Below are 27,225 nucleotides of genomic sequence, written 5' to 3'. Positions count from 1 at the left end.
GGATATACGGGAGGAGTTGGGGCCTCCCTGCCCGGAGGTCTGCGGACGGCCCGGCCGACCCCGGCAGAATTTCCCCCCCCGACAATGGTCTTTTATCCGAGTCCACTGGCACAATGTTAGGCACATACCACTAAGAACCACAGCCACTATTAGTTGACATTTTCAAGCATTTACACTTTTTTTTCAAAAACAGTTTAACATAATCACTACTTTATTGTCAGATGAATCAATGCATGAATGCCTTGTAAATATTGGGCACAAAAGACAAATGTAAGACAGGCCTAGTCACACTTGGAGCATTTTTACAAAGATCACAGTTTATTAGCTCGGGTAATTCCTCTTTCCAAAAAAACTAAAATATTGCAACAATTACTCCACAAGTGTGTATGGACGCTGTAATTCCCAACGAAGTGCATGTTCATGAAGAAGTCTTTTGCAAAGTAGATGAAATAGAGATGATATTAGAGAACATGACCGCTATCTGCCGTCTAGTATCAGTTATCCTCATTGGTTGGACTACCATTTGCAAGGATGACATCATTAAATGCAGCCAATTACATAGACCCATCCACAGAAGTAGATTGCTTTTGAGTTGCAGCAAACATTCAGAGTCCTTCAACTTGGGTTATACATCTTACATCTGGAAGAAGCAAAGTGATGACATGGCTAAACTGGGAGGGCATTTATGGTAAGGGTTGACAGGGAAGCCAAGACATGTGCATGGATCTCTAGTGCAGACCACTGGATCCTTCATAGAAACCATTTCTAGAAAGTGAAAGAGAGACCAAGGCTAAGTTCACCGTGAATACGTCTTGGTGAGCCAAGTTTAAGATCCAGCAGTCAACAAACGCATGCAAGGGGGCACAGCTAGAGATGACCAAAATGCATCTAGAAGAAAGTGTGTCCCTCACACTCAGGTAGACAAGAAAGGGCGGGTGGCTAAAGCAGTCCTTCCAAGGAGGGAATGTAAGTGTATGTCTTGGGTAGGTTTGCTGTGATGGTGAGGGGGAGTGTGAGGCATAAGTGTAGGATGAGCTTTTTTGATGCCATAGTCTCACTTTACAATCCCTTTCATGTGAATGTTCACAGCCAATGTTCCTGTTTGGCTAACTTCATACTCAGAAAGGCACTTCTGTTATTAACGGTTTACACAAGTTATTGAAGTCAACTCAAAAGGATGGTCACTAAGATTGAAGAAGCTGCAGCTGGCCGGCTAGCAGGTAACAAAGGATCTTGCCAGGGCCCAATTGGATCCCAGCAAGGCTCCTAACCTCATCCGCCTCCTGTTGCTGGGCCTCTGCGTCCTGGCCTCCAGGCACATGCCCCCCCTCCGTCACCTGTCAATGGGTTGTATCCTGTAAAAAAACAAACAAACAAAAGAATTGAAAATTTGTCAGATGACCAATCTTTGACAGGATGTATAAAATATGAAGAAGAATGGATAAGGTTCACAGGCGCCAATAACGTTCATTAACCTTTTTAACACCAGGAAACATTTTCTCTGCCGATGAAGACTCCCAGCACCAATTATTCTGGGCACCTCTCAGACTATCCTTACTACAAGGACCCTACATGGTATCCAGATAAACCTTACTAATTTCCCTACTAATGCTTTGTGTTTTATCTGATGCCTTTTAGAATTTTGCAGCATTCTTTTCTCTCAAAAAATACTTACAAGTGCTACCTCTCAGAGTGTAATAGGGACAAAGAAACACACAAGAAACACTCGCATGCGCACTGATTAATACAGAGATCGTTAATGTCAAATGTACACGCACACTTTGAAATACACAGGTCTGAAAAACCACCAAGAGCTGTGTATTTTCAGCCGGAACATGCCCTGATAAATCTGATGATTTGAGTTTGTGATTGCTGGGAAGGGAAGTGCCAGAGATATTAAATGTTCATACAGGGACGTGTACTGTGCAAACGGGGAGGGGACCATTTGGGAAGTAAATAGGAAAACCAATTGCATACCACCCATGCATGCATTTACATGAGATGTAACAGTTAAGATTTTTTTTTTAAAGATCATTATAAAGAGCTGGAGATATTTGATCTTTCCCAAGTTGATACATTCTTATTAATTTGCAAATAGAAGGGCAGGGACATATTACTAGGCTCAGATGTTCTGTATGTGGTATCTGGGGTGTGAACTTGGGTTGCCGCCTATCACAGTACACTGAGAATGTGTTCTCTTTGTGTAGAGGTGTAGGGATTGTTAGCAAACACAAGCGAGCTAAAAGTGGGAGAACATCCCAGCAAATCAGAGGCTCAACAGCAGGAGCATCGAGATTAACTGTCAGATTAATAAATGGGCAGCAGCATGCAGACCCCACACAAGAGGTTTCCAAAAACAAAACAGAAGCTTCTCCAACGAAAGCCCTTCATCAGTTACATTATTCTCCCACAATGTTAATATTCCCAGAGTGGATGGATACATGTCGAACATGTCGCCCTGCAGCAGGGTTCATTACTTGAAAAGGGACAGACTAACCGTTAAGATGTCTCGGCTTGACACAATCGGTTAGTTTCCTTCAGTTTTCAGTTGCAATCGCTTCCACTCCTCCCTCTCGTACAGGACCCAGTGCCAAGAGATCACCAAAATATCACCTCCACTGGCACCGCCATTAGCATGGCATGTAATGTAATGGCACCTAGAGAATGTGCTGCTGTTGGAGGTGTGTCTAGATTTCGCACAAATCAGTGCAGGCAACGGAGTGTCACAAGGAGGCCAGAACCTACCAAGCAGCTTTTGGGAGGGGCGCGCGGGGGTGGTTTAATCTCCACTCTTTACAATACTTATTAAATAATGGGTTAATAAGTTGCATTTTACAGCATACTCTCTAAATTGTACTTTTTTTCCTTAGTTTTTTGCAATTGGCTTTGTATAACATGAAAAAAAATCCACTGGATACCAAGTCGCCAAGGGAACATTTCCAAACATATTTTCCAGATTTCTTTGGATGCCTTTTCGCACAGTATAGGTCACCAGAAGAAAAGATGTTCTTGCTGGATGTGCTGATAGATGCCAATATTTACATGTAGTTCGCATTCATTTTGCCCAGAATGCCAGAAATTCCCCTGGAACACGACACCCATGCTGGCTGTACAAGTTGATATTGGGAAGTGCGGAGGAAGACTATGGTGGCTGGAGTCAACACTAACTCCATGATGAAGGGTCCAGGGTTGGTGTAGGGAGGATCCCCTGGCCAGGCAACAGGAGCCGATCCCATTCACATTGGAACCTTTTGTAGGACTGCACAGAACATTGAGGCTTGCTGCAATACGGAAATTCGATCTGCCAGCCTTTTAAGACCAACCCTGTGCTCTAGAAACGCTTTTCGTGCCAATACGGCAAATACACTGGAGAAAGCACAGGAACACTGCTTAACCGCTTTAACGGTGTGGAAGGAGGAGACGGACACACACGAGGCATTGTGGTGGCTATAATCCACTATTCAGTGAAAATAAAAGGAGGAAAACCCCCAACTATCCCGAACGCTGAGAGGGGATTCCCTGCCTCAACTAAACACAAAGGACATGTCAAAACGTCCATTAAGTTTATATAGTCCACTGTCCTGTGTCAAAAGCCTATTTCCATCTCTTACACCTTTATCTACACTAAAAGGTTGGTGAGTTTTCTTAACGCAGAGGAATGTTCCCTTGTTCTGCAAATCGGACTGCCATGCCAGTAGTCTGCTGGGATTAATTTTAGAGGGAATGACGCCCCTTTCCCCTTGGTTGTAAGTCCCTTCAAAAGGCAGCACACAAAGTTCCAGATAGAAATGTCTGAGTTCACAAATAAAGCAAAGCTCAAAGTTTAAAAAAAAAAAAAAAAACGACGCCAAGAGGACAACTCCATTCCCTTGGGGTTTCTCAGGCTTCTCAAAATGTTCACAATACCAGGGGGAATGACTCCCTTACCCTGGCCTGTCGTATTAGTTCAACTTCTTGGCAGTTTAGCAAAGGAGGGGGAATGTCCCCTCCCAATGGCCCTTCTCAGGCCTCTCTTCGTAGTTCAACAAAGGTGGGGGAATTTCTCTCTTCCCCTGGCCCTTATCACACCCTGCAACAGGCCCGGTTCACTAGCCTGCCAGGTACTGGGATGAGGGAGATGTCTGCATTTTCTGGGTTCCAGACCTACAATTCTCTTGGGTACTTTTCTCTTCTATTCCCCTTGGAGTGGATGGGTCCTCGATGCATCCCCGGTATCTGGTGGACTTATCCGTGCCACTGGAAATGGGGAATCTCCCTCTAGAAGCCACAGTTATTTGGTTGGGGTTCTCAACGCTTGGCTGTTGGCAAATGGGTTGGTGCCAGGTACTGTAGTGGAGGGTTCTTCCCGGTGTCCCCTCCAGTCTCCCGTGCCATCTCTTTCCTCTGAGAGGGACTCTGCTTATCTCCTGGGTCTTCCTGGGACAGCAGACGCTTTGCAGCACCTCAGCGGAGTCGCGACTCATGTTGGCGTTCGGGTAGCATTATTTGCTGCCTGGACCGCCTTCTCGCTTCTTTTTTCGTTCCTCCGTGTCTTGCTCTAGTGAGCCTCTCGCACAGCAAATGCAGCCAGCTGCCAGAGTCTCTCCCTCGGCTCGCAGTTGGCTGAGTTCCAAACTCCCATGCTTGATGCTCCGCACACCTGCAGTCACTAGAGGGCCCTGCACAGCGTCTCTTTTGCAGTCCTTTGTTACTGTTTGGGTACCAGCTCACCTCACTGGCATCGTGGGAAGGGGCTCCCCTTAGGGGAGAATGGATGATATCCAAGGATTCGTCACACCACATAGAAACAGGGAGATTGATCCGCAGAGAGAATGCGGCCACGCTCTTGTGATCGTTTACGTGCACAAGACTGGCAAGGAATTTAAAACGGTGAATGTGTCTTGTATAAGCTTGGTCCGGGGGACATGAGAGGTCTGGTATAGCTAAGCAAGCACACCGAGTGCAGTGAATGAATCAAGAAACAGCAAATGTCACTAGCACAGAATCTTACACAGGTGCCCGTGTCCAATGCTCGGGGGTCAGGATCCATCAATGAGAGCCTGACCCAGGGGCAGTGGACAAGGGCATACAGAAGGGGCCCCAGGTAGCACATAGGTGTGGCTGTTTGAAGGTGACAGTGCAAGCATGGAGGTGGCTGGAGAAGAGGTTGGAGGCAACAGACGGAGCAGAGGAGGGGGAGGGAGTAAGAGCTATGGAGTAGGAAGTGACAGAAGGCGAGAAGGAGGTGCTGGAGAGAAGACCTGCTAAGTGGAAGGAGGTGACAGGAAGATAGACGAGGTTGGTGCGTATAAAGACAAGGATTAGGAGGTAACACGAGGTCTGTAAGAGCCAATGAAGGACTAGGTAACAGAAGGAGAGAAGGAACTTACTGAGAGAATAAGAGCGACGGGGGAGGAGCAGGCGATGACAGGATTAGAGAAGGAGCTGGTTGAGAGAATAAGAGCTTAGGGGGTTGAGGAGAAGAGCAGAGGAGAGGAGAGAAAGCAAGGAGGGAGGGAATATTAAGAAGCCCATAGCATCTGGTGAACAGAGGACATGGGAACTACTACAAGAGAAAGGCACAGTGAGGGACACATACATCATGCACACAGGGTGTTCATGTGACCTACTCACCACTCCCTCGGAGTTGTTTCTTGTCAGACTTTGGCTTCGGTACCGTGGAGGCCACTGAAGTGCTTGGCACTGCTTCAAGCTATTGAAAAAGCACACTTATTACAACGGTTTTCAAGATGCCTGCTAATACATAGCAAGAGTTAAACATACCCCCTAAGGCAAACGTTTCAACTCAAATACTCACTGTCATACATGTACAGAGCATCATGCAGGCAGACACTTTATAAACATTAACCCATTTCAATTGGTAACACGTTGCGGGTGAGGGGGAGAAGATGTCAAGATTACATGGAGAATGAATGGGTAAGCGGTGCAAGAAGCAAGGAACACGCTTTAAACTATGTATACATTAAGCCTGCAGTATAATGTGTTTCAAACAGAGGTAAGCACACCTCTGCTTAACAATGGCTTACAGGGGTGAGGCGGCTTTGGACAGCATGAGAATGTTAAAATGGTTTAATATTCATTGACTTGCATGTCTGATAAGTACTAGCATAGAGCCCTAAAATTAAGCAGTCATCAGCTGAAATATGGGCATGACACAGGAGGAGATCAGGGGCTCCAATCCGATGAAGTGGCATCGATAAAGAGCCAATGTCTTGCAACCAGGGAAAACTAATCCAGAAACTAGAACAGGGTCAGACCCCACAGGAGCAGAACCCCTAAAAGAGGTAGGAAAGGTAATGAAGGTTCAGGCTTTCTAGTGCACAAAGAGACGGCGTCAGGTCACGCATCTGCGCAAGTGGGGAGATGATCGGCCTATTACAGGAGACCCCTATCCATAATACAGCATGGCGGCATTCTGTATTTACAGAAGATTTTCATCACGTTTTCGATTTCTAAGGTGGTCATTACCACTATTCCCAGGATTCAAGTACAACTGGCCCCAAGAGGCCTAAGAAAAAACTGGTTTGTATGTTTCACACCTGTAGCCTGAGGTGGGTGCAGCTTACCAGACAATATGGAAAAAAGGTAGTCTGCACTTTAACTTTATTCGGTTGCTACCAAAGACTGAGTTCTAACCCAGACTACCATTAGTTCCGGGCCAGTCTCTCACGCCTGTCCCCAAACCCTAGACAGGCGGCACACCAGCTCCTACTAGGAGCTAGTCAGCCCACGAGGTGGTGATTGGAGGACAAGTTCAGCTAATTTGTATAGCTTAAAAATAATTCTAAACAAAGTGGATTTCCTTGGACTCTTGTGTGTTCACCTTACGGACCTTTGGTCCAGGGCAAGTGGCCCACTTGGTCCGAATTTGGATTTCATAAAACCTGAGAAAGGCCAGGGGAAGGGAGTCATTTCCCCTGGCTTTGTGAGCATTGGGAGAAAAAGACCATACTTGGCAGGCTAGTGAAAAGTTGCTACAAGCCAGGGGAAGGCAGTCATTCTCCATGGCTTTTGCGAACATTTGTCATAAAGGCCATAGGAAGGGAGTTGTTCCCTTGACATTGTGAGAAGCCTAAGAAAGGCTGTGGTTAGGGAATCATTCTCCCTGGTGTTTGCAAACATTTTGAGAAGCCTGGGAAAGACCAAGAAAAGGGAGACTTTCTCTTTGTACCACTGTTCTGAGTTGGAACTTTGCTTTATTTGTGAACTGAGACTTTTAAATCTGGAACTTTGCGGTGACCTTGGAAAGAACGGCAACCTGGCGATGAGAGTAATTCCCTCAGGAAATGGTCCCTCCAGACTACTGCCATAGTAGTTCGCTCTACAGAAGAAGGGAGCCATTCTTCTGCACTAAGAAGTCTCAACAACTTTTTTTGTTAGCTTAGTTAGAGGTGTAATGGAAGGAAATAGGTTTTGACACAGGACGGTGGACCTTTGGTTACGAATATTGACACCTTTGTTATTGAGTTGCGGCAAGGAAACCCCTCTTTGTAATGGGGTTAGGTGGGGCGTTTCCTTTTTTGGACAAAATAAAGGCCTTTAGCAACAACCGTGCCACCTTTATGTCAGTCTCCTGCTTTCACACCCTTACAGAGGTTATGACAATTTAAAATGATCAGCATCCATTTTCCTAGTCCAGTTCTCTACATATTTCAAAACATGGTGCACAGTACATCTTACTAGTAGCCTTGGCAGGCGCTTGCAAGAAGACTGCTACAGGACGCCGTTTCTCATTCTTTAACCCCTACTTGCATTCATAATCCTAACATGTTTCTCTTTCCCCCAGAAGCTCACTGTCTCTAAAGCCCTGGTTCTCTCTAGGCCGGACTACTGCAACAGCCTCTTTCTGAATCTGCCGGCTACTACTCTCCACTCTTTGAAACTCACCCAGAACAGCACTGCAAGACCAATCCTTGGCTTCAAGCCCAGGGACCGCATCTCTCCAGCCCTGAAATCTCTTCAGGGTCTCCAAGTGGCTGTAAGGATTAAGTTCAAGATCCTTTGCATTGTCCTCAAGGCTTTCTGGGGCCTGGGTCCGAAATACCTTCAACTCTCCCTTCGGAAATACCTTCCTACTCTAGCTCTTCACTCCTCTACCTTCAACGCCCTCAGGGTCAGTCGCTTCTCCAAGCAACAAGTTGGTGGTAGACCTCTCTCTTCGGATGGGGCCTCCCTCTGGAACAGCCTCCCTTCCACTCTAAAACTTGAGGAGAGTGTTGAGTTTTGGTTCTTATTAACTTCAGAAAAGGTCAGACTTACTTAGTGTTAACACAGTGCAACTCAATGACATTATGATGTAACCAGATTCTAACTGGAATGTATTGCTGTGCTTATTCTGATTAGAATGCTTGTCTAAGTTTTCTTTTGTATGTAAAGGAGTTGGAGCCTGCCTCTTGAGGAGGGCGCCTGCTGTATATTACTCTCCATGATACTTACAATAAATCTTCAATCAAGTGTGCGTTTGGTCGTGACTTAACATTGGCGACGAGGATGGGGCACCCTGAGGACCCGCTCGTGTTTGGTTTGCCTTCGTACTCCTGCATTGCTGATCCAAGTCCTCCTAAGCCTCCCTCCTCCGACACAGCAGGCGAGAGGCAAGCGGGGGGAGCGGCTTATCTGGCGGAGGCCTGCGGCAGGCGGAGGAAGCGGCTAACCCGGCTGAGGTCTGCGTGAGTACTGCGCCCGCGGGTCCTGTTGGCTGCATTTGGGTGGCATTTGGTGGGTCACTGTAACAGCCCCCATTGTTGCGTCACGCCCAGCAGAGTGCTGCCATTGGCTGGGATAAGGGTATTGGCTACTCCGGATCTCCCGTGTGACTCTCTGTGCTAGTGTGAAAGCTCGCCAAAGCCCAGCTTCATCCACACATTACCTCAAGTTTATTCAAGGGGGTACACGCTTAACAAGTTAAAAGGTTGTTCTTAAACACCTGCGTTTGTGGCTCCACAGCCAACCACACACATCCCAGCTTCCGGATTCTATTGTGTGCATACAGTGTTTCTGTCCAAGACAAGACATGACCTCTATTCCACCTCCTCTTCCTTTTGTCAGCGAACCGGGCCGTCCTGTCATCCCATGGGATCGGTGGAAAGATGTATTTGAGAACTATTTGGTGGCCATGGGTGGGGACAGATTTCCCGCTGCGCGGAAGAAAGCTCTCCTTCTTCATAATCTCGGCACTGAAGGGCGCAGAATTTATGATGGACTTCCTAGAAATAGAGACCATGAAGCTGGTGATATGGATGAATACTCATTTGCCCTCAAACAGCTTCGGGACCACTTTGAGCCAAAGAAGAATGTCAGTTTCGAGCGGCATAAATTCTTTCAGAGAGTTCAAGAGAAATCAGAATCTGTGGAATCATATGTTGCCTGTCTTAGATCATTAAGTTATACGTGTGAGTTTGAGCAGCTAGCAGATTCTCTCATCAGGGACCAACTAGTCAGATGCACAAATAATCCAAGAATTCAGGAGAAGCTACTTGCAAAAGATATGGTCCTTCAAGAGGCAATTGAGATGGCGAGAAGCATTGAACAAACCTCGGAGTATGTCAAGGAACTCAAGATTGACAAATCAAATTCTGATCAAGCCTCGGTGTGTGTGGTGGATCAAAAGAGGAGGGGCAATTACTCTACGATAAGGAAAGGAGTTTGGAATGCAAAAGGCATGTGTTCTCGCTGTGGCAGCTTCAGACATGGAATGAATTTTCCCTCATGCCCTGCCAAGTATGCTGACTGTTTCAGATGTAAAAGCAAGGGTCATTTTGCAAATGTGTGCAAAAATAAATCAATCAACTGTGTGGAACCCAAAATGTTAGATCATGAGGAGGGTGACATCAAGGCAGGATACCATGTTCATCAAACTTCTACCATACAAGAGATGACCCCTAAACATGTGTTTCAGATTTCGGAATTGTCCACTAATAATAAAGGCCCTGTGGACACGTTCTGGATTGATGGGGTTGAACTCTCAATGAAGGTGGACTCTTGTTCACCATGGTCTATCATATCCAGGGACACAGTGAGAAATGTTCTAAAACAGGATGATGCCGTTATTCTTCCCACCAGCATTAGAGTATGTGGATATGGAAATTCTGATATAGATATCGTCGGCCAATTCTCTGCAGGAGTATGCTACAAGGGTAGAAACTGTCAAGCGACATTCCTTGTGGCGGAAAAGGGAGCTTCCTTACTAGGATGGGAAGAACAGAAGAAATTGGGTATAGTAGTACAAGCCAGTGCATCTGTGCCAGTTACAATTGCCGAAGTGGGGGATTTCTGGATGAAGGAATTCCCTGAAGTGTTTTCTGAGAGACTTGGCAAACTCAAAAACTTTGAGCATCACATTAGATTGAAAAATAATGCTCAACCTGTTGTGCATAAGGTTCGCCAAGTGCCATTGAAGATGAAGGCGCAACTTAAAGAAGAACTTTACAGCCTGATGGTCAAAGGGGTTATTGAACCGGTAGTAGCTACAGAATGGCTGTCCCCCATCGTTCTGGTTACTAAAGCCAATGGCAAAATGAGGTTGTGTGTCGACTTACGCAGTCTCAATAGGAACATTGTAGTTGAAAGACATCCCTTGCCGAACATTTCGGAAATTCTGTCCACACTGGGAGAGCCTAAACTGTTTTCCATTATTGATCTTTCTTCTGCATACCACCAGGTCCCGTTGTCTGAGGAGTAACTGCATTTATTACTCCGGAAGGTGTTTTCATGTATAAACGTATGCCCTTTGGCTTGGCCTCAGCAGCATCTGTCTTCCAAAGAGTGATGGAAACAGTACTCAAAGGCCTTAGCAACGTAACTGTATTTCAGGATGACATTCTTATTTTTGCCAGGAATATTGTTGAACATGACAATGCTTTAAGATCTGTTTTAATTAGACTTAAGGATGCTGGGTTAACTGTACAAAGAGAGAAATGCAGAATTGCCATGACAGAAGTAGATTATTTGGGGCACAAGATTTCTTGCAACGGAATTTCTCCTAGAAAGTCCTTGGTAGATAGCATTGTGAGTGCTCCCCAACCCCTTGATAAGGAACAATTGCGGTCGTTCATGGGGTTGGCGGAATATTATCACAAATTTGTTGAGGGGTTCTCCAATATATCGTCTCCTTTGAGAGATTTATTGAAGAAAGGTTCCAGATATGTGTGGTCGGATGAATGCCAGAAAGCCTTTGACAAAATTAAAGAGGGCATAGTAGAAGCACCCTCTTTGGGTGGGTTTGTAGTTGGAAGGAAAACCGTGCTTGCTGTGGATGCGAGCATGTTAGGGCTCGGGGCCGCCCTTTTTCAGTATGAAGGGAGCATTGAACATGTCATAGCTTTTGCCTCCCGGCCACTGAGAGGAGCGGAGAACAACTACTCTGTGGTAGAGAGAAGCTTTAGCAGTGACATGGGCAATAAGCCATTTCAAATTCTTTCTATGGGGCCAATCGTTCACTGTAAAAACAGATCACAAACCTTTGGTTCAGTTGTTGGGCAGTGCTGACTGGACTAAAGGTTCGCCCAGGATATCCCGGTGGATGATTGAGTTGTTGGCATATGATTTCAGGATGGTGTATGTACCTGGTGGTGAAAATGTAATTGCTGATTGTCTTTCAAGACTACCGGTTCAGGCCAAAGATTTCAAGAATGCAAATGTGGAGCCCACTGTTCGCATTTGTGAAATGGTGCACAATGCTATAAGTAAAGAGGAATGGGTGTCTGCTGATAAGCTGGATGAAGTATTGGGCCAAGTAAAAGTCTGGGTCAAAGCAGGTTGGCCCAGAAAGGATCTGGTGGAGAGGAAGTTTGATGCGTTTCAAAATGTCAAGGAGGAATTGAATTTGTCGGAGGACGGGTCTCAACTCAGAAAAGGGATGAGGATTATTCCACCCTATGAAACGAGATCCAAGCTAGTGGACATAGCCCACCAGGGCCATCTGGGGATGGGGGGCACTAAAAGACACATAAGGCAATCATTTTGGTGGCCAGGGATAGATAGTGAAGTGGAGAGATGTGTCAGAAAGTGCAAGGATTGTGAAAAGAGCGATAAAAGTAAAGTTGTCAGGGATACCCCGTTAAGGCCGGTTAGTGTCCCAGCAGAGCCTTGGAGGAAGTTAGCAGTGGATTTGATGGGACCCATTCAGGAATTAGGTGGAGATTTCAAATACCTCATTGTCCTAGTAGATTATCACTCAAAATGGGTTGAGTGGAAACCTATAAGGGAGGCAACTACTTCACAAATGATCACTTTCTTTGAGGAAGTGTTTTACAGGGAAGGGTTTCCCTCAGAGCTCATCTCAGACAATGGGGTCCAGTTTTGTTCGGACAGAATGGTGGAATTTTTTAATAGATATGGTATCAAACATTACAGGACAGCATTGTACCAACCCAGAGCGAATGGCTTGGTTGAAAGAATGAATAGGTTTCTTAAGGGTAGATTACAGTTGGCCATGGCATCTGGATTGAAGTGGCAGGCGGTTCTTAGGGAGATGGTCTGGAACTACTGTGTAACGCCACACTCTGTTACTGGTATCTCACCTTTTTCATCTCTCAAGAGTAGACACCCTGGGACAAGGTTGTGTCCGGGTTGGCTAAACCTAGCGAAGAGTATACATGTTGACAGAGAAAAAGTCATGGATCTAATTAGGGAGACTCAGAATGAGTACAAAGTTCGTTTTGATGCTAAAAAGTCTACTGGAGGAATGATTTGGTCTATTGGGGACTGGGCGTACATCAAAAATCCCAGAGTATCTCCTAAATGCATCACTAGTAAATTTATCGGTCCCAAGAAAATTGCAGCCATAAGGGGGAATGTTGTTATAATGGAGGGTGGTGAATGTTGGGCAATGTCTAGACTTGCCAAAAGCAATAAGGTTGCTAGTGAAGGTAGTGAGGAGCCGGACCAGAATTTGTCTTATGAGGAAGAAGCTCTAGTGCCTGTATCTAATGCAGGTAGAGTAGAGAATTTTGAGAGTGACCGCTATATTAACACTGATAGTGGTGTGAAAGCAAACAGAGTGAGGTACAGACCAACCAAGTTAAATGATTATTACTTGGGTTAAATGTTTCTGTTTAAGGGAAGGAGATGTGTTGAGTTTTGGTTCTTATTAACTTCAGAAAAGGTCAGACTTACTTAGTGTTAACACAGTGCAACTCAATGACATTATGATGTAACCAGATTCTAACTGGAATGTATTGCTGTGCTTATTCTGATTAGAATGCTTGTCTAAGTTTTCTTTTGTATGTAAAGGAGTTGGAGCCTGCCTCTTGAGGAGGGCGCCTGCTGTATATTACTCTCCATGATACTTACAATAAATCTTCAATCAAGTGTGCGTTTGGTCGTGACTTAACAGAGAGCTACCTCTGGTTCCAGAAGCACCTCAAGACCTTCCTCTACCCTGCTGATCTGCCTCTTCATGCACTGGGCACCAGATTACCCTTTGATCTCGGGCCCAGTCCCCTGCTCACCCAGCTGCATACCCACATTGCCTCTTGGCAACCCTTGCACTTGGGTCTGTATCAGGGGTCAAGTCCTAAAAATTAAAGTGGGGGGGGGCCTCATTAACAAACCCAATGGGATGTGACGTCGCCAAAAATTAGCAAATCAAAGTGATAAATGCACATTTCATTGAATTGGCTTTGCATAACCACCCAAATTGAACAGGACAAATGGCATTTGCCTTTCATAAAATCAACTCACAAAAAAATTAGACAGGATATTTTCTTCTAATAGTGTTTTTGAAAACATTAAATGGTGTGAATGTTTTAAACTCCAAGACCTAATTCAATTGTTTTCCCTGGAACTTGCAGTACCGAAATAGGACACTCCACCTTTAGTTGTTATCAGGGTATACAGTGCAGTGGTGAAGTGTCCGGCCTACAAACCGGACGACTGCGGTCGAAGTCGGCTTTAATTCATGATTTCAAAGAGGACATCCAATGTTTTTTTAGCAGGGGGAGGTGGGGCGATAAGGGGGTAGTGTGTCCACCCGCACACTTATTGACACCCTTAGTCTGTGCTTAATTCTTGCACTTGCCACCTGCTGGCCGCACTACCTTTTGTTGTTTTGATCACCTGGTCAGCAATCTCCACTCCTCCCCTTCCCCTTGCACTTTCCCCATTCCTTCCCCCTCCACTTGCGTGTTCTCAGTGTCACTGGGCCTAGTAAGATAGTGGATATCCTCCCTTGCCTCATCGCGCCCTAAAACACTTGTGTACGGGCACAATACAAATAAAATATATCATGTTTACATTGCACATCATTGTACAAAGTTGACATTTATGCCTGGGGAGAGGCAGCTCTCCTGCTGCAGTTGATACATGCATATTCAGTACATGGTTTTAGGCAACCACATGTAAACATGTGGTTAGATTTACCGAGCACTGCCCTGTTCAGCTTCTGGAGCAAGTGTGTTTTCAGTAATGTCTGCCATTTTGGCCGTTGCCTCAGTTTGCATTTTTGCTCTCACCAGCACAGCGGTCTCAAATATGTGAGCATTAACCAAGAGGGAGGAGTACATCAAGGAAACACCTTGTGACAGAGGATGGATGAGAGGGCGAGAGGAATACGTGGGAGCAGCCCTCCAGATAAAAGTGTGTATCCGCCCTTTTTATGCACTTAATGCTTGTGAATACGGCACCTTTCTTCTTTCTTTTCATATCCATTATAGAGCTATTCTTGACAGCACCCCCATAAATCAATGCTGACATCCAACTGGGTTGAGTCATGATCTATTTATTTAGTACTTTCCAGTGTTGGTTATTTCATCTAAGGAATACTTTCAGAGTCTGTCAAGTGTAACACTTGGAAATAAATTAGTGTGTTTTTCACTTTGTTCAAACGCTTTGATGTTCTGTGTTACAATGTTAAGAATTCTGCATCATTAATGTGCATTGCAAATTGCTTCGACACTTTAGGAAGTTTACTTAGAATTGGCATTCTTATTGAAGCCGATTTGGAAGATTGGTGCAGTACAGTGTAAAGGTGTGTTCTAGCAAGGGCTGCATTGTTGTGTTTATCGCCGCTGTTTTCTTTGGTTTTAATAGAGGCCGCTCTGCTGAAGTAGTTTTTCCAAGTTTATTAGTGATTTGCATATGCATTTCATACTATGTTTTCTCCTTATTTCACAAGTACATCAATTCCATTTAATGGCTTGAGGTTTTCGATGTGTTTAGTTTGTTTCCTTGGTTTCTACCCACTTCCTGCACTTCCCCTCCTCCCCCCCACACCCCTGCTCACATGCTATAGCACTTGCACGTTCCAAATTTTCACAAAACCTTTTAAGAACGTTTGTGTTTTTGTTCTATTCCTTCTTCCTAATCCCACCCCCTCCCCCATCTTGAGGCACTTTAAAACACATTGGGCTTAATTCACAGAAGTGTTTTATAATGGCAAAACCCCATTGGAAAACCCTCTGTGAATCGGGCCCATTGAGCGCATTACAAATAATTGCATAAATAAATAAAAAATGAGAGCCTCTGAGCAAGCAGCTGTTTGGCATTTCTCATTATGAAAGGCTTTTTATGTTAAATTAGTAGGTATGTTTGGTATAGTTTTAAAATACTGCAAGTGTTTACATGTGGGTCAGTGTGCGAGTCCAGGCATGAAAGTGCACATTCACTGGTTAGTCACAGCAGTGCGAGCAAGGAACGGCTAGGCGCGTGGTCTGAACATTAATTTTACTATCCCACCGTCCCCTTCACTGAGCAGGTATAATTCATACAGAGAGGGAAAGTGAAAATCTAGCAGCAATTCTTTGATGGACTTTTATGTAATTTTAATGGGGCATTAGCAGTCCTTCCCTCACCAGGACAAGCTATTATCTTTTAATTTAAAGCAGCTCAACACTTCCCAACATTGCTTTTTAGTAGGGTTGACTGCACTAGTACTTCTCAACAGCTCTGCTACAGGCACAGCTCACAGCTGCTCAGCAGAGCTGCCATGTGGGACAATGAACTATTCACAGCAAGGCTAAATCACATTTAGCGGCATCATAAATCGCTTTCTTATCAGGACTGCTATGTTATTGAACAGTACCTGAATGTCTGAACAGTCGCATTGTAATGACGAGTTCCAACATGTGTTTGCAATTTCAGTATGTAGCTAAAGCACTGAAGAGCTATGCTCTCCCCTCCATTCTCCTGAGGTGGTGGTAGTGTCACGCTGGTGGACAGTGTGAAACGACACTGCTGTGATAGGCATCAAGCCATCCTGCTCTGTATTACGCTTTTCCCAACTTCTGATTCTCCATGTCTGACTACTGTATGACAGTGCCAAATATCTAGCACCTCTATAAATCTCCTGCTTCATGTGTAGGATAGTTCATTGAAAGAGGCATGGAGCCTGGGACGAGCCAATTATGTCAGGTAAGCCATGCATGGGACTACCAATGCCCCAACCCTACAAGTTTTTCAGGGTGAAAAGCGTGTCAGGAAACGTAGTTCAGTGGGTTGATGAAGATGCCACAAAGATCAATGTTTCACATGCGAGTTCCAAACGTGTTCAGCATCTGCTGACGGGAAACTCTAAATCTGCAACTTCCAGCTCCACTTCCAAAAGCAAATTTGCATACATTTAAAAAAGAACCACCCCCTAACTTTCAAACATAACTATATAGATAGGAAATGCACTTTCCGCTTGTATCACCTATTAAAGCTATGCCAAATTCCAAATAAAAAAGGAGAGGAAGAGCAATTACAAACCTGGGAGATGCAGGACAACATCGGGCTGAAGTTAGGGCAGACAGAACAGACAACGTAATGGAAAGGAGGGAGAGGCAGAGTAATACAATGTGAGAGAAAACAGAGGAATCAACAGGAGCGAGAGGCACTGGAGTTACAGCAATGGAGGGAGCAAGACAGAGGAGAGAAAAAGCAATAATACTATTCCAACACAGGATATGCAGAGCGGTGCAGTGCAAGAGACTACAACAATAAGCATGGAAACACTCAATAGTGCGAGGTAGAGGAACAAAGTGGGAGACAAGGGAACAAAGTAGCAACAGGAAGGGTAGAGCCAAAACATGAGGAAGAGACCATGACACCTAGGTAGAGGCAGCAACAGTCAGAGGGGAAAGGCCTAGTAGTGATGCTAGTAGAGAAACTGAACTGAACTAGCTGGTATGTTTCTGTAGCTATAGTAAATTCTTAAGAGGCCCTGTGTCCTAATGGCATAAAGATGCAGCTGGATAGCTCACAACTACAAGTTATTGCGCGAGAGCATTTTCCACAAGTGGAATACATTATTTGAAGCCAGATAAGAAATACGACTACATGGTTTCTAGTATTGTGTATTTTCCAAACGTGTTTTATGCACACATTAGATGGATGTCCAACACCTTTTACTCTCTTGCAAAGGTGAATAGCAGCCACTTTTACTATCTTGAATTTGGATTTATTCTTAAAAATCTCAAAATGGGGAGTAAAATACATCCACTTGAAAATTCTATCTGGAGCACTACTTGGGAGGAACATCCAGTTGAAAGAACATTACCAGGGGCAAGTCATTTGCTCTTCAAATGTATTGTGTCCACCCACGTATTCCTCATATTTGATATTCTTCCATAGCAGTGCTTTGCAGGATGTGGGCGCTGTGTAAAACAGCCTTTCCAAATCTGGACTCCCGGCCCAAAAGGGAATCTAAACAGTAATGCTCTGCAAATGCATGCACAAAAGACCAGGTGGCAGCATTGCAGATGTCCTGCAGCAGTACCCCTCACTGGAGGGCTAAAAGGATGGCTACACCTCTAGTTGAGTGGGCCCTCTGACCTCCGGGAACCTCTTTCCCCGCCCCACTGAGACCGCGTTTGCTTAGTAACCACTCAACCCATTTGGTGGTCCATGTAACCAACAAAACGTTGGTTATCCAGTCTTACCTTATATTAACCAGGGTTCTAAGAGCTCAAGGCTATTCTAGGGTCAAGTCTCTGTAACCTCTCCTCCTCAGATGAATGAGGGGCAGGGAACAAAGCCAGTAAAACTATTTTTTTTTATCCACAATGGGCGATGAGGAAGACCTCTCAAACTACAGACCAATCTCCAACATCCCTTAATCGGCAAACATACTAGAGACCTATAGGTCTACGAACAACTACTGGAGTTGGTTGAAAATGACCAACTACTGGATCAGGCAGAAGTAGGATTCAGATCCCCAAGAGACCTGTACAGCACTAGTCTCAATATGGGACAACCTAAAAATGAACCCAGATGCCAACACTGATATTGCTCTATCTCTCAGCCACCTTCGACACAGACAACCACAATATCCTAATAAAAAGAATGGAAGAAATAGGGCTCACTGACAGCACTGCTGTGGATCAAATCATTCCTCACTCAAAGGACAAACAATCTTGTTAAAACCTTTCAAACCTATGCCACGTGATGCCTCCTGTGGGGTACCACAAGTCTCCTCACCATCCCTGCTTCTTTTCAACATCTACATGACACTGCTGATCAACCTCATCAAAAGGCATGGACCAACATGCTACAACTACGCAGATGATACATAAATCATCTTCAGATTCGAGGGACGTACAAGAAGAGAATACACCCCTAGGAGAGTGTCTTAAGGAGCTCTACCAATGGATGAACTTTTCAAACTCAATCAATCCTGAGAAATCTGAAATCATGATTACTCCGGAATACAGAGGGACCGGCCAGCACATACCATGGCCAATACAGCTGAGAAACCAACCAACGTCACAAAATCTGTAAACAACCTTGGAATCCTCATGGACGAGTTAACACTTGAACCCCAAGTGAATGCAATAATCCTGAAAAATGCTTCTTCCGTCTACAAACGATAAAAGAGATCCTAACACTACTCTCCTTAATGCACAAAACACTGCCCATCATATAACTCATTATGTCCAAGTTTGATTACGTTGACAGAATTCACCTCGAAATGCCAGAAAACCGAATGAGGAAACTAAAACGGATATAAAACGCAGCATCCAAATCCTTCTCAAACTCAAACAGAGCATTACACTGCCAGGGAGAAGACTTGAGCCAAAAGAAATTCTTCATCTACAAACCGGGAAATTCGAACCGCGGAGGACCATCCAAAATTCAGGAATCTGCTGAAAACCTGGCTCTTCAACTCCAAACACAACAAAGCCGACTGAACGGCGTCCACCCACCTCCCGATCAACCAAGCGTGGGAAAAATTGGAAGTAACCAGGAAAAACAAGATTGAGAGATAGGACCGGGAAGAGAAGCCCTTAGACCCCCCCCCTCCTCCTCCTCCTCCCCCACCTCCCTGACCAACAGAGCTACAGAAGAGTGTGTGAAAAGCCAGAAACACTAGGGCCAGGGAAGTAGGCCAAGGAAAACCCAGGGATGGAAATGGGAAAGGAAGGTTCACCCCCAGGAATGCCAAGAGTAAGGGCAACAAGAAGGAACTGGACCAAACACCAACTAGGCTCCTACTAGAACTTAACCACACAAGAGACTCCAGTTAAAGTACTCCACGCCCCGCTGATCACTCTCTGGGCTAGGAACAGACATCTAGTCAGAAATAGGGACTGCAGTCAGAATTCAGGCAATAGACAGGAGTAGTAAAGTAGCGCAAGAACCCTTCACCCAGAGGCGACTTTACCAATACAACTAGAAAGGGCACGTGGAAGAAGGGACGATACAACTAATAAACCAGAAGAGCTGAAGATCAGCCACGGTCACTAACAGCCCCAAACTGTTACTGACAATCAACCCTCTGCATACTCCCCTCACATACTGCAGTAAAACAATCAGAACTCCTCAGCACAGCAAACCGCACACACTTCAGAACACTGCAACAAGACAGAGCACACACAGCCTTGCACACCACATGTCATCCGCCTCCCGAATCTTGCACCAAAGCTCAGTGAATGGTACATCCGAACTGAGGCTGCTAACAGCACGTCAAAGCTCCCTTGATCTTTCTCCCGCTCCTCCCTCTACCACCCCCACTTCTTTTTTTCTCAGAACCACCAGAACGCCGAGAGACCACACAAGTGGCACCTGTGCATGGTATAAAAACCTTTAACATTAGAGCTCCTAACTAAGGAAATTCCCTGGAGCAGAACAGGTCACACTTCCTGTTGATACTGGACGCAAACGGATTCACTTCAGGGGTTCCCCAAAGGGTGAAGATCTCTTGAAGGACTTCCTGAGATAGCTCCGACTCGTGGGAGACAGTGCTCTGCCTGCTCAAAGTGTCCACCACCATGTTTTCCTCTCCGGCCAGATGAACTGCCGACAGAGGGATTTCTTCTTGCAGTGCCCAAAACTAGAGCTGAATCACCTCTCTGCGCAGTGGCAGTGACCCTACACCCCCTTCTCTTATTGAAGTAATGCATGGCCACTGTGTTGATCGTCATTACCAGGACACTCTGTCCGTGGATAAAGGGCAGAAAGCCTGTCAGTGCTAGTCAGATTGCCCTCCGCTCTAAAAGGTTGATATGCAGTTTGGACTCTGGCAGAGATCAGCATTCATTGATCTTCAAACCGTGGGTGCGACTCCCCCACTCCCCCTCAACCCGAGAGGGAGGCGTCCGTAACCACCGGCAATTGCTGCCAAAAGGTTTGCCCTTTAAAACATTCTCCTTGACGGCCCACCACAGCAGATCCTGCGCGACTCTGCCCGGGATCCAACCAGATATGTCATCCTGCCGGAGAACTGGGACCACGAGTCCCAAGAGTCCACTGAAGGGACATCATTTTCAGGCAGGCCTCAGGCACCAGGGAAATACAGGATGCCATGTGTGAGAAACCTGAGGGCGTTCTCACTTATAGACCCCAGGGATTCTTTGTTCACGTGGCCAGGGCACGGCCTTCATCACCAGACCGTGAGAGTGGACCAGTGCGCCAGGGGTTCCTTGGGACCTCTGGAGGAACGCCTTCGGGAGAGACGCAGTATTCCCCCACCCTTACGACACACCACTACCCGACACTTCCTCCACCTTTATTGGTTGTTATAGGTCCTGTCCCGTTGCCCCTTCCCCAATTCCAATAAAGACCCAAATCAAGGGGGGGCGTTGGGGAAACAAACAAAACACCCAATATTTTTTAACAACTAAATTGTTCCTTCTTCCGACAATATTCTTATTTATTTTTCTAACACCATTGGAAAAAACTGCAGCTCACAATTCCTACTTCCATTCTAGAAATCGGCAGCAATGAGGATTACCCATAGGAACCTATGCGCCAGGGATGCCCATGGGCAGATGCCATTTTGTCCCGGTAATGAGGACAGGCAAGGTCAGGCCTCCCTTAACAATCATTCCCACCTGAAACATGTTGCGCCTTCCAGAAAGCATAAAAGGCACAGCACACAGGCACACTGAGCGAGTTTGGGATGCTTGATGGAGCACAGAGGCCAGGAGGATAATTCGAGCTGGAGAGTCCCTGGAGGACCAACGACTGCCTAATTGCTGGGCCTGTGAGTACAGGCGAGGCTGCAGTGTGGCCAGGGAGCCAAAACCAGGGGCAGCTGGGGGTTATCTGGCAGTGCCCATACCAGAGCTCCTCCCCTGGACAGAGCAGGAGAGCCAAGGCCTTTGAGGGGCAGGTGGTAGGACCCTGGCCTCAACTGTAGGGAGTGGGACCGAGCCCGATGGAGAGAGACCCTGGAGAGGACAAGAAAGTACTGCACACAGCCGGTGAGTTGGCGAGCGACATGCAAGACCAGTGTTTGTTAAGCAAAGACTGAAGTTGCAAAAGTATATCGCTCAATTGAAGGCTGCACGTGTGTGAATGAGACGCAAAGAAAGGCAGACCTATGGTGACCTTTGCAATACAGATAGCTGTGAAACCAGCGATACTGATTAGCAGAGTGGTCCTGCGAAAGGAAGTAGCCCATTCGAAAGTCTCCGAGAGGTGAAATGCTTTCATTATAAGAATAGAAGAGATGAGTTAAAAAGGGAAAAGTTGAAGTGGTCCTGCGGTGGTCGATCGTAAAAGCTACGCACATTCGAAAGTCTTCTACATCAAAAAAGGTCAGAGCCCGACTGAGGGTGATAGGAAGTGTGATAAATTAGGGGAAGGGAACCCCCTAAAGGATGTGAATTGATATTGGGGAAGGGCACCCCTGCAGCAGCAGTGTTTGAAAGGTCCAAGCACGACTGAGTGAGACCTACGTGAACTTTTTGTTGAACTGTGTTTGAAAGCTGGAAAAAGACTTTGAAGTGGAAGGCCAGGCGGGCCTCGATCCATGTTTTGAAGCGGCTTTTTTTTTTTGAGAAACTGAGCGCGTCATCCTGTCTACGGGGACAGCCTCACCCCATGCTGTCCAACATGGGGAGGAGAACGAACTCGGCCATCTTGATCCTTTATGTTAGAACACCTTTTCTTTACATACACCTTTTCCCATGCACCCATTTATTGCAATCTTACACGGACCGGCAATAGGTTTATTTAGTATAGGCCATTTTGTTTTGACCGACAACTAGAACTGTTTGATTTATTATTTGATTATAGAGCATGCTCCCATCTTTAGAGATATGGCCAGACAGGAAGTTATCCAACCCTTTTGCACAATGAACAGCCTTGAACAGTATATCTCTTGTGTCTGTCTCCACTTGTGATACCATGCCTCCCATACACATGAGAGCGAGCAACCTCAGAAAATCAAAAGCTGGAAGATTTGGGGCACTCTGAAATGCATTTACCATCAGCGATATCTGGCTAGCCCTTACCTTGGGTGGCAAAGCTTTCCACGAGGAAGAGCCCGGGACTGCCCCCAATGAATTTCAGCTTTTGGGAAGGTGTCATGTGGGACTGATAAGCCCAGCCTGTGGAGAGCAGCAGGTGCTGTCCAGATGTTCCAGAGCCTGCTCGGGTGATCGGGCTCTCAGTGAATCGTCCACGTAGGGGTAGATGTGAATTCCCCCCCCCCCCCCTCCACCGCCCCCAGGCAACAGTTTGCAAAGCCCAAACATCTGGTGTAATGCATACTCATTCCTTCAGATGCTGGGTTAACCTGTCCCCCACCAGAGACAAAGTCTAACTCTTCAAAGCGGTTTTGGGGCACTGGCCAGTGCTTAAGGCAAGGAAGCGGATCTGTAGCAGCTCCTATGCCCGTATGACCCGTGATTGCCTTCTCTGTCCCCCTTTGCATAAACTGACCTCTTGCTCTCCCGACAGAGGAATAGTAATGAAATGAACGGTTTCTCATCCCTGGTTAGAAGCCAGAATTCATCGACTGTTGGGGCTTCCTAATGGTCAGACTCAGATTTTTCTGCTGCCTTAGACGACTGCAATTTCTCATGGCTTTCGTCTGCTTTTGTTCCAATCAAAACCTTCAAACGGTATATCCCACAGCCTAGATTGCATGTCAGAAGCAAACCCTGATTTTCCTAGCCAGGCAGCATCAACATCATTTCAGTGGAGGACAGATGCCCCCGAAGGACACAAGGTAGACGACGACGCACAGCGCCCTCTGCTGAGAAAGGTTTCCGAGCTGCAAGCAGGATATCAGAGTATATAAAAGATGAGGAATACGTGGGAGGACACAATCCATTTGAAAAGCAGCATTTCCACTCAAGTCTTGCTACGTTGGTAGCGTAAATGAACATGCAACACTGACTGGTCTGGCAGCTGCAAGTGAGCGGGAAGGGACACATCTATAGCAAAATAAGTGGGAGAGCAGAACAACTTTGCTTCTGTGAGTTGGGGGGCGCCCACTTGCTCCGGACAGGGGTTATAGGATAGCTTGGAGGGAGCGGCAAGTGAATGAGAGTGCATATTTGTGGGTGGGTGTGCACCTGTAGCTGGGAATTTCATTCCTGTATCTGGAAAAGAAAAATACAGACCTACTGTCATTAACTAAGCATGTTTTTTTAAAGAATTGTAGCAGCCAAGACCAGTGTCTGTCAATGACTTTCAGCTACCAAGGAGAAGCTGCCATGCATGCGTTAAGATGTGCAACAATTTAAAGCCTGTTAAGCGATTCCTTCTGACCAGTTATTAGGAAAGCTGTATTCTCACCAATCAGATACAGCATTGTAAATTATTTTTGAAGCTATTGAATTTAAACAAGACTAAGTCTACATGGGATACATGCTTTGGTCCTAATATTTAGAACTAATCTCTGTTCATGTTTTTTTGTTCAGTTCAATTCTTCATCTTGCTTACTTGCATGAATAAGTATGTGCTTTATGAGGCACTTTTTATTTACTAACACCATTTAGTCACACTTATGATTTATTTTGAATAACTGACCAATAACTGATCTAATTTATTGTGCTATACTGAGCCCTGAAGAAGAGCTAAGCTTGAAACACGTGTTGGATTATTGTGAATACAGTAAAAAATGCACAGTATTTCGTGTACTGATCATTGATTAGATCAATTTGAAATAAAAACCACTGAAAAGTGGTAAGGCGCTGTTAGGAACGTAGTCCCTTCTTTTCTAGAATACTTAAAAAGGTATGTTAGGGAAGCGTCCCCCATTCTAGGTTCCTCTGCAACACCTGTACTTTTACATTCCTAGCAACCAGCGCATGAATTGGGGTTGGTTCCTGAATCCTTGTTTTTCTATTTTATTTGTGGTTAACTATATTCTGCTACAGTCATCTGATGAATCAGTCTTTGGGACACCTCAAAGGCTTACGCACTAGGCAAACTTTGCATATGATTGTAAATTTGTGCAATGAAAAGGTAGTTGGCTTTGAAAAGTTCAACATAGTCCTGATTAAACTACATCAATTTAAACAAGTCTAAGACTTACAATAATGAATTGATCTAACTGCATTGCAGTCTCTGGCTGAACTCAGCCGAAACTGTAAGTCACAGGTTTTAAGATGCACTTCCCCTACATAGAACCATCACGGAAGCAGAAGTATATACATTTGAACATTTCCCAAAGTGCACTTGACTGCCTTTAGTCCTGAACATCAAATTTCCGTCAGAGGTTTTAAATTAATTCCTCATGTCCTTTATTCAATTTAAAATCATCAGGTTACAAAAGCACTTAAATACACCATCAAATACAAGAATCTAAAAATAATGACATAAAATTCGAAACAACATTTGGAAGGGCATTCAGAACACAACTTTTAAAACCATAAATCCAATAAAACAATTGATTTATGACACAGTTAGCTCCTACGTTTGCCCAGTAATTAAGAGCTAAATGCTTCCACTTGATTAAGAAATTCCTCTTAAGCCACACTCTGAGTATTTACTTGGCCACCTTTTTAGATTCAGCGCTTTAGTTATCAGAGTAGGGAACACTACTCTTCGTATAAAACGGAGGCAAAGATCCTGCAGTATGGGTTGGTCTTAACATTGTAATCTTGATCAGTAAAATACGAGAACAGCATGCGAGGAAACTGTAGCGGATACAGGAACAAAGTCCAAAGAGAACAAACCGACGGATCACTCAGGTTAGAAGCGTTCAACGATTGGACTTCGGTAGAAATAGGAGTAATTTGTATTGTGCAATAGGTTGCATGAAATGGATTGTTGGTTTAATTTTTTTCTTGTGCTCATTTAAGCAACATTCATATGAACAACTTCTCACATGCACGATTTACTGTCGCTTGACATTTTTATTTGATCTCATTAGGCTGTTTCTTTATCTTGAAAGATAACCATACTTCATTCCTCACAGATACATACAAAGTGATGGAGTGAATAATAACATTAACATTGCTAGGAGTCGATCGAGACTACAGCTCAAGCAAAGCACTGCACACATTGTAAAAGTGTGAGCTGTCACAGAGCAGTCGAGCAGACTCACTTCCAGTCACCACCAAAACTTTGCAGGCTGCGTCTCCAAACACAAACTGCATACCGTTTCTCTCCGCTCCTTCTATAACAACTTAGCGTCACCTTTTGGAATTCCGTTTTCCCCTAGTGAGTGGCGACATGTGCTTTGGGGCGTGAGAATAGTACAGCTGGATGTCGCCTCTAGGGGGTTCTCTTTGCTTTGGGGAGCACAGCCACTACCGCCTTCTCTCCTGTGGACCGAGCCTGCATAGATGTGGTTCCCTACTCGATTTTTAAAATCCTCTGGCCTCAGAGTCTCTCATGGCACAGGTGCGCAATAGCCTGCTCGTGTCTCTTGCTCCCTTGGCCATGATGGATCTTTGGGGAGTCAACGCGTGCTGGCATGTGTGCACCACCACACTCCTTGCACTGTTATTTTGGCTAGTAAGGCTGTGATTTGGGCATTCCCCCTCAGGGGTCACCTTGTGGCGATCCCCGAAGGTGCATAGTGTGTCTTATACAAGCCTGTCAGTGCCATCAGTAACGATTGCCCACCCCCTTCTGACACAACAGAGGAAGACCCACTTTGTACCATTGGTACACACCCATCCCCCTTGTAACCACATTACCTACTCCTTGATTGTCACATTGTCAATGGCCATTGATGTCTTCTAACACCAACACCCAGTCTATGCTTGTCATGTCACATCATCCCAGACCCTCATCCCTTTGCAGCCAAAACACAGCCTGTATTGTTAACAACTTCAGTAGGGCGATTTGTATGGGGCAACACCACCAACCATTCAAGGCACTTGATACTGAGCACTCGCATTTTTTGCAGGTTAGGTAAACGATATAAAGGGAGAATAAAGCAATTTACCCAGTGGCCACATAGTATTCGAGTGGGAGTAGAGACAAACCTCAGAGTGCTGTACTCCATTCCAACGTCAGCAACTTCGCCACAATACCACATCTCTTCCACCACACAGATGAATGTGAACAATTTTCCTGGGCAGAGCTGGCAGCGCCCTTTTAAATCATGTCTGGATTGTGTGCCAAGAAGACAGAAATAGCAATGACTGGCAGACACCAGGATTTTCCACCATTCATAAAACAGTAAGTCTGAGAAAGACGATCAGATGAGAATACAGAGAAGAACACTGGTGAGAAGAAATAGCACAAACCAGCTGTTTGACAGAATCCTGTGACGTTCCCTTGGGGACCACTGCAAGAACATTAAGACTACAGGAGTAAGCAGTAAACCCAATTGGTAGCAGTCTGTACCACCCAGATTTATCTGGTAGCTGTGGCTGAGCAGTCAGACTTCTCTCAAGAAGAGTAAGGCAGTATACAGAGGATACACAATAGGGCTAAAAACACAGTAGAGCAAGCAAACACTGACCAGAGCTTGGTATGAAAAGTATATAATTATTTATTTAAAACACACTTTAGAAGAATACACTAGCACTATAAATCAAAGCAGGTTCAAACAAACAATCAGAAAAGTATACACAACCTCCCTTAAGAATTATTAGACAAGTCTAAGTCAAAACA

General features: G+C 45.3%; 1 protein-coding gene across 1 annotated transcript in view; it reads right to left on the bottom strand.

Annotated features, from left to right (window-relative positions):
• Positions 1 to 193: 193 nt before the first annotated feature.
• The window catches only part of SELENOS (selenoprotein S), a 129,356-nt gene continuing 102,324 nt past the window's right edge, over positions 194 to 27,225 (bottom strand). Inside the window, exons 5-6 of the mRNA XM_069625022.1 lie at positions 5,614 to 5,692; positions 194 to 1,355 (exon numbers count right to left, since the gene is read on the bottom strand). Coding sequence (XP_069481123.1) covers positions 1,273 to 1,355; positions 5,614 to 5,692 — 162 coding nt within the window. The 3' untranslated portion in view covers positions 194 to 1,272. The remainder of the gene's footprint in view (positions 1,356 to 5,613; positions 5,693 to 27,225) is intronic.

Source organism: Ambystoma mexicanum, chromosome 11, assembly GCF_040938575.1.
Source record: "Ambystoma mexicanum isolate Mex_15411 chromosome 11, UKY_AmexF1_1, whole genome shotgun sequence".
NCBI lineage: Eukaryota > Metazoa > Chordata > Amphibia > Caudata > Ambystomatidae > Ambystoma > Ambystoma mexicanum.
This window is presented reverse-complemented; position numbering and strand designations above follow the sequence as displayed.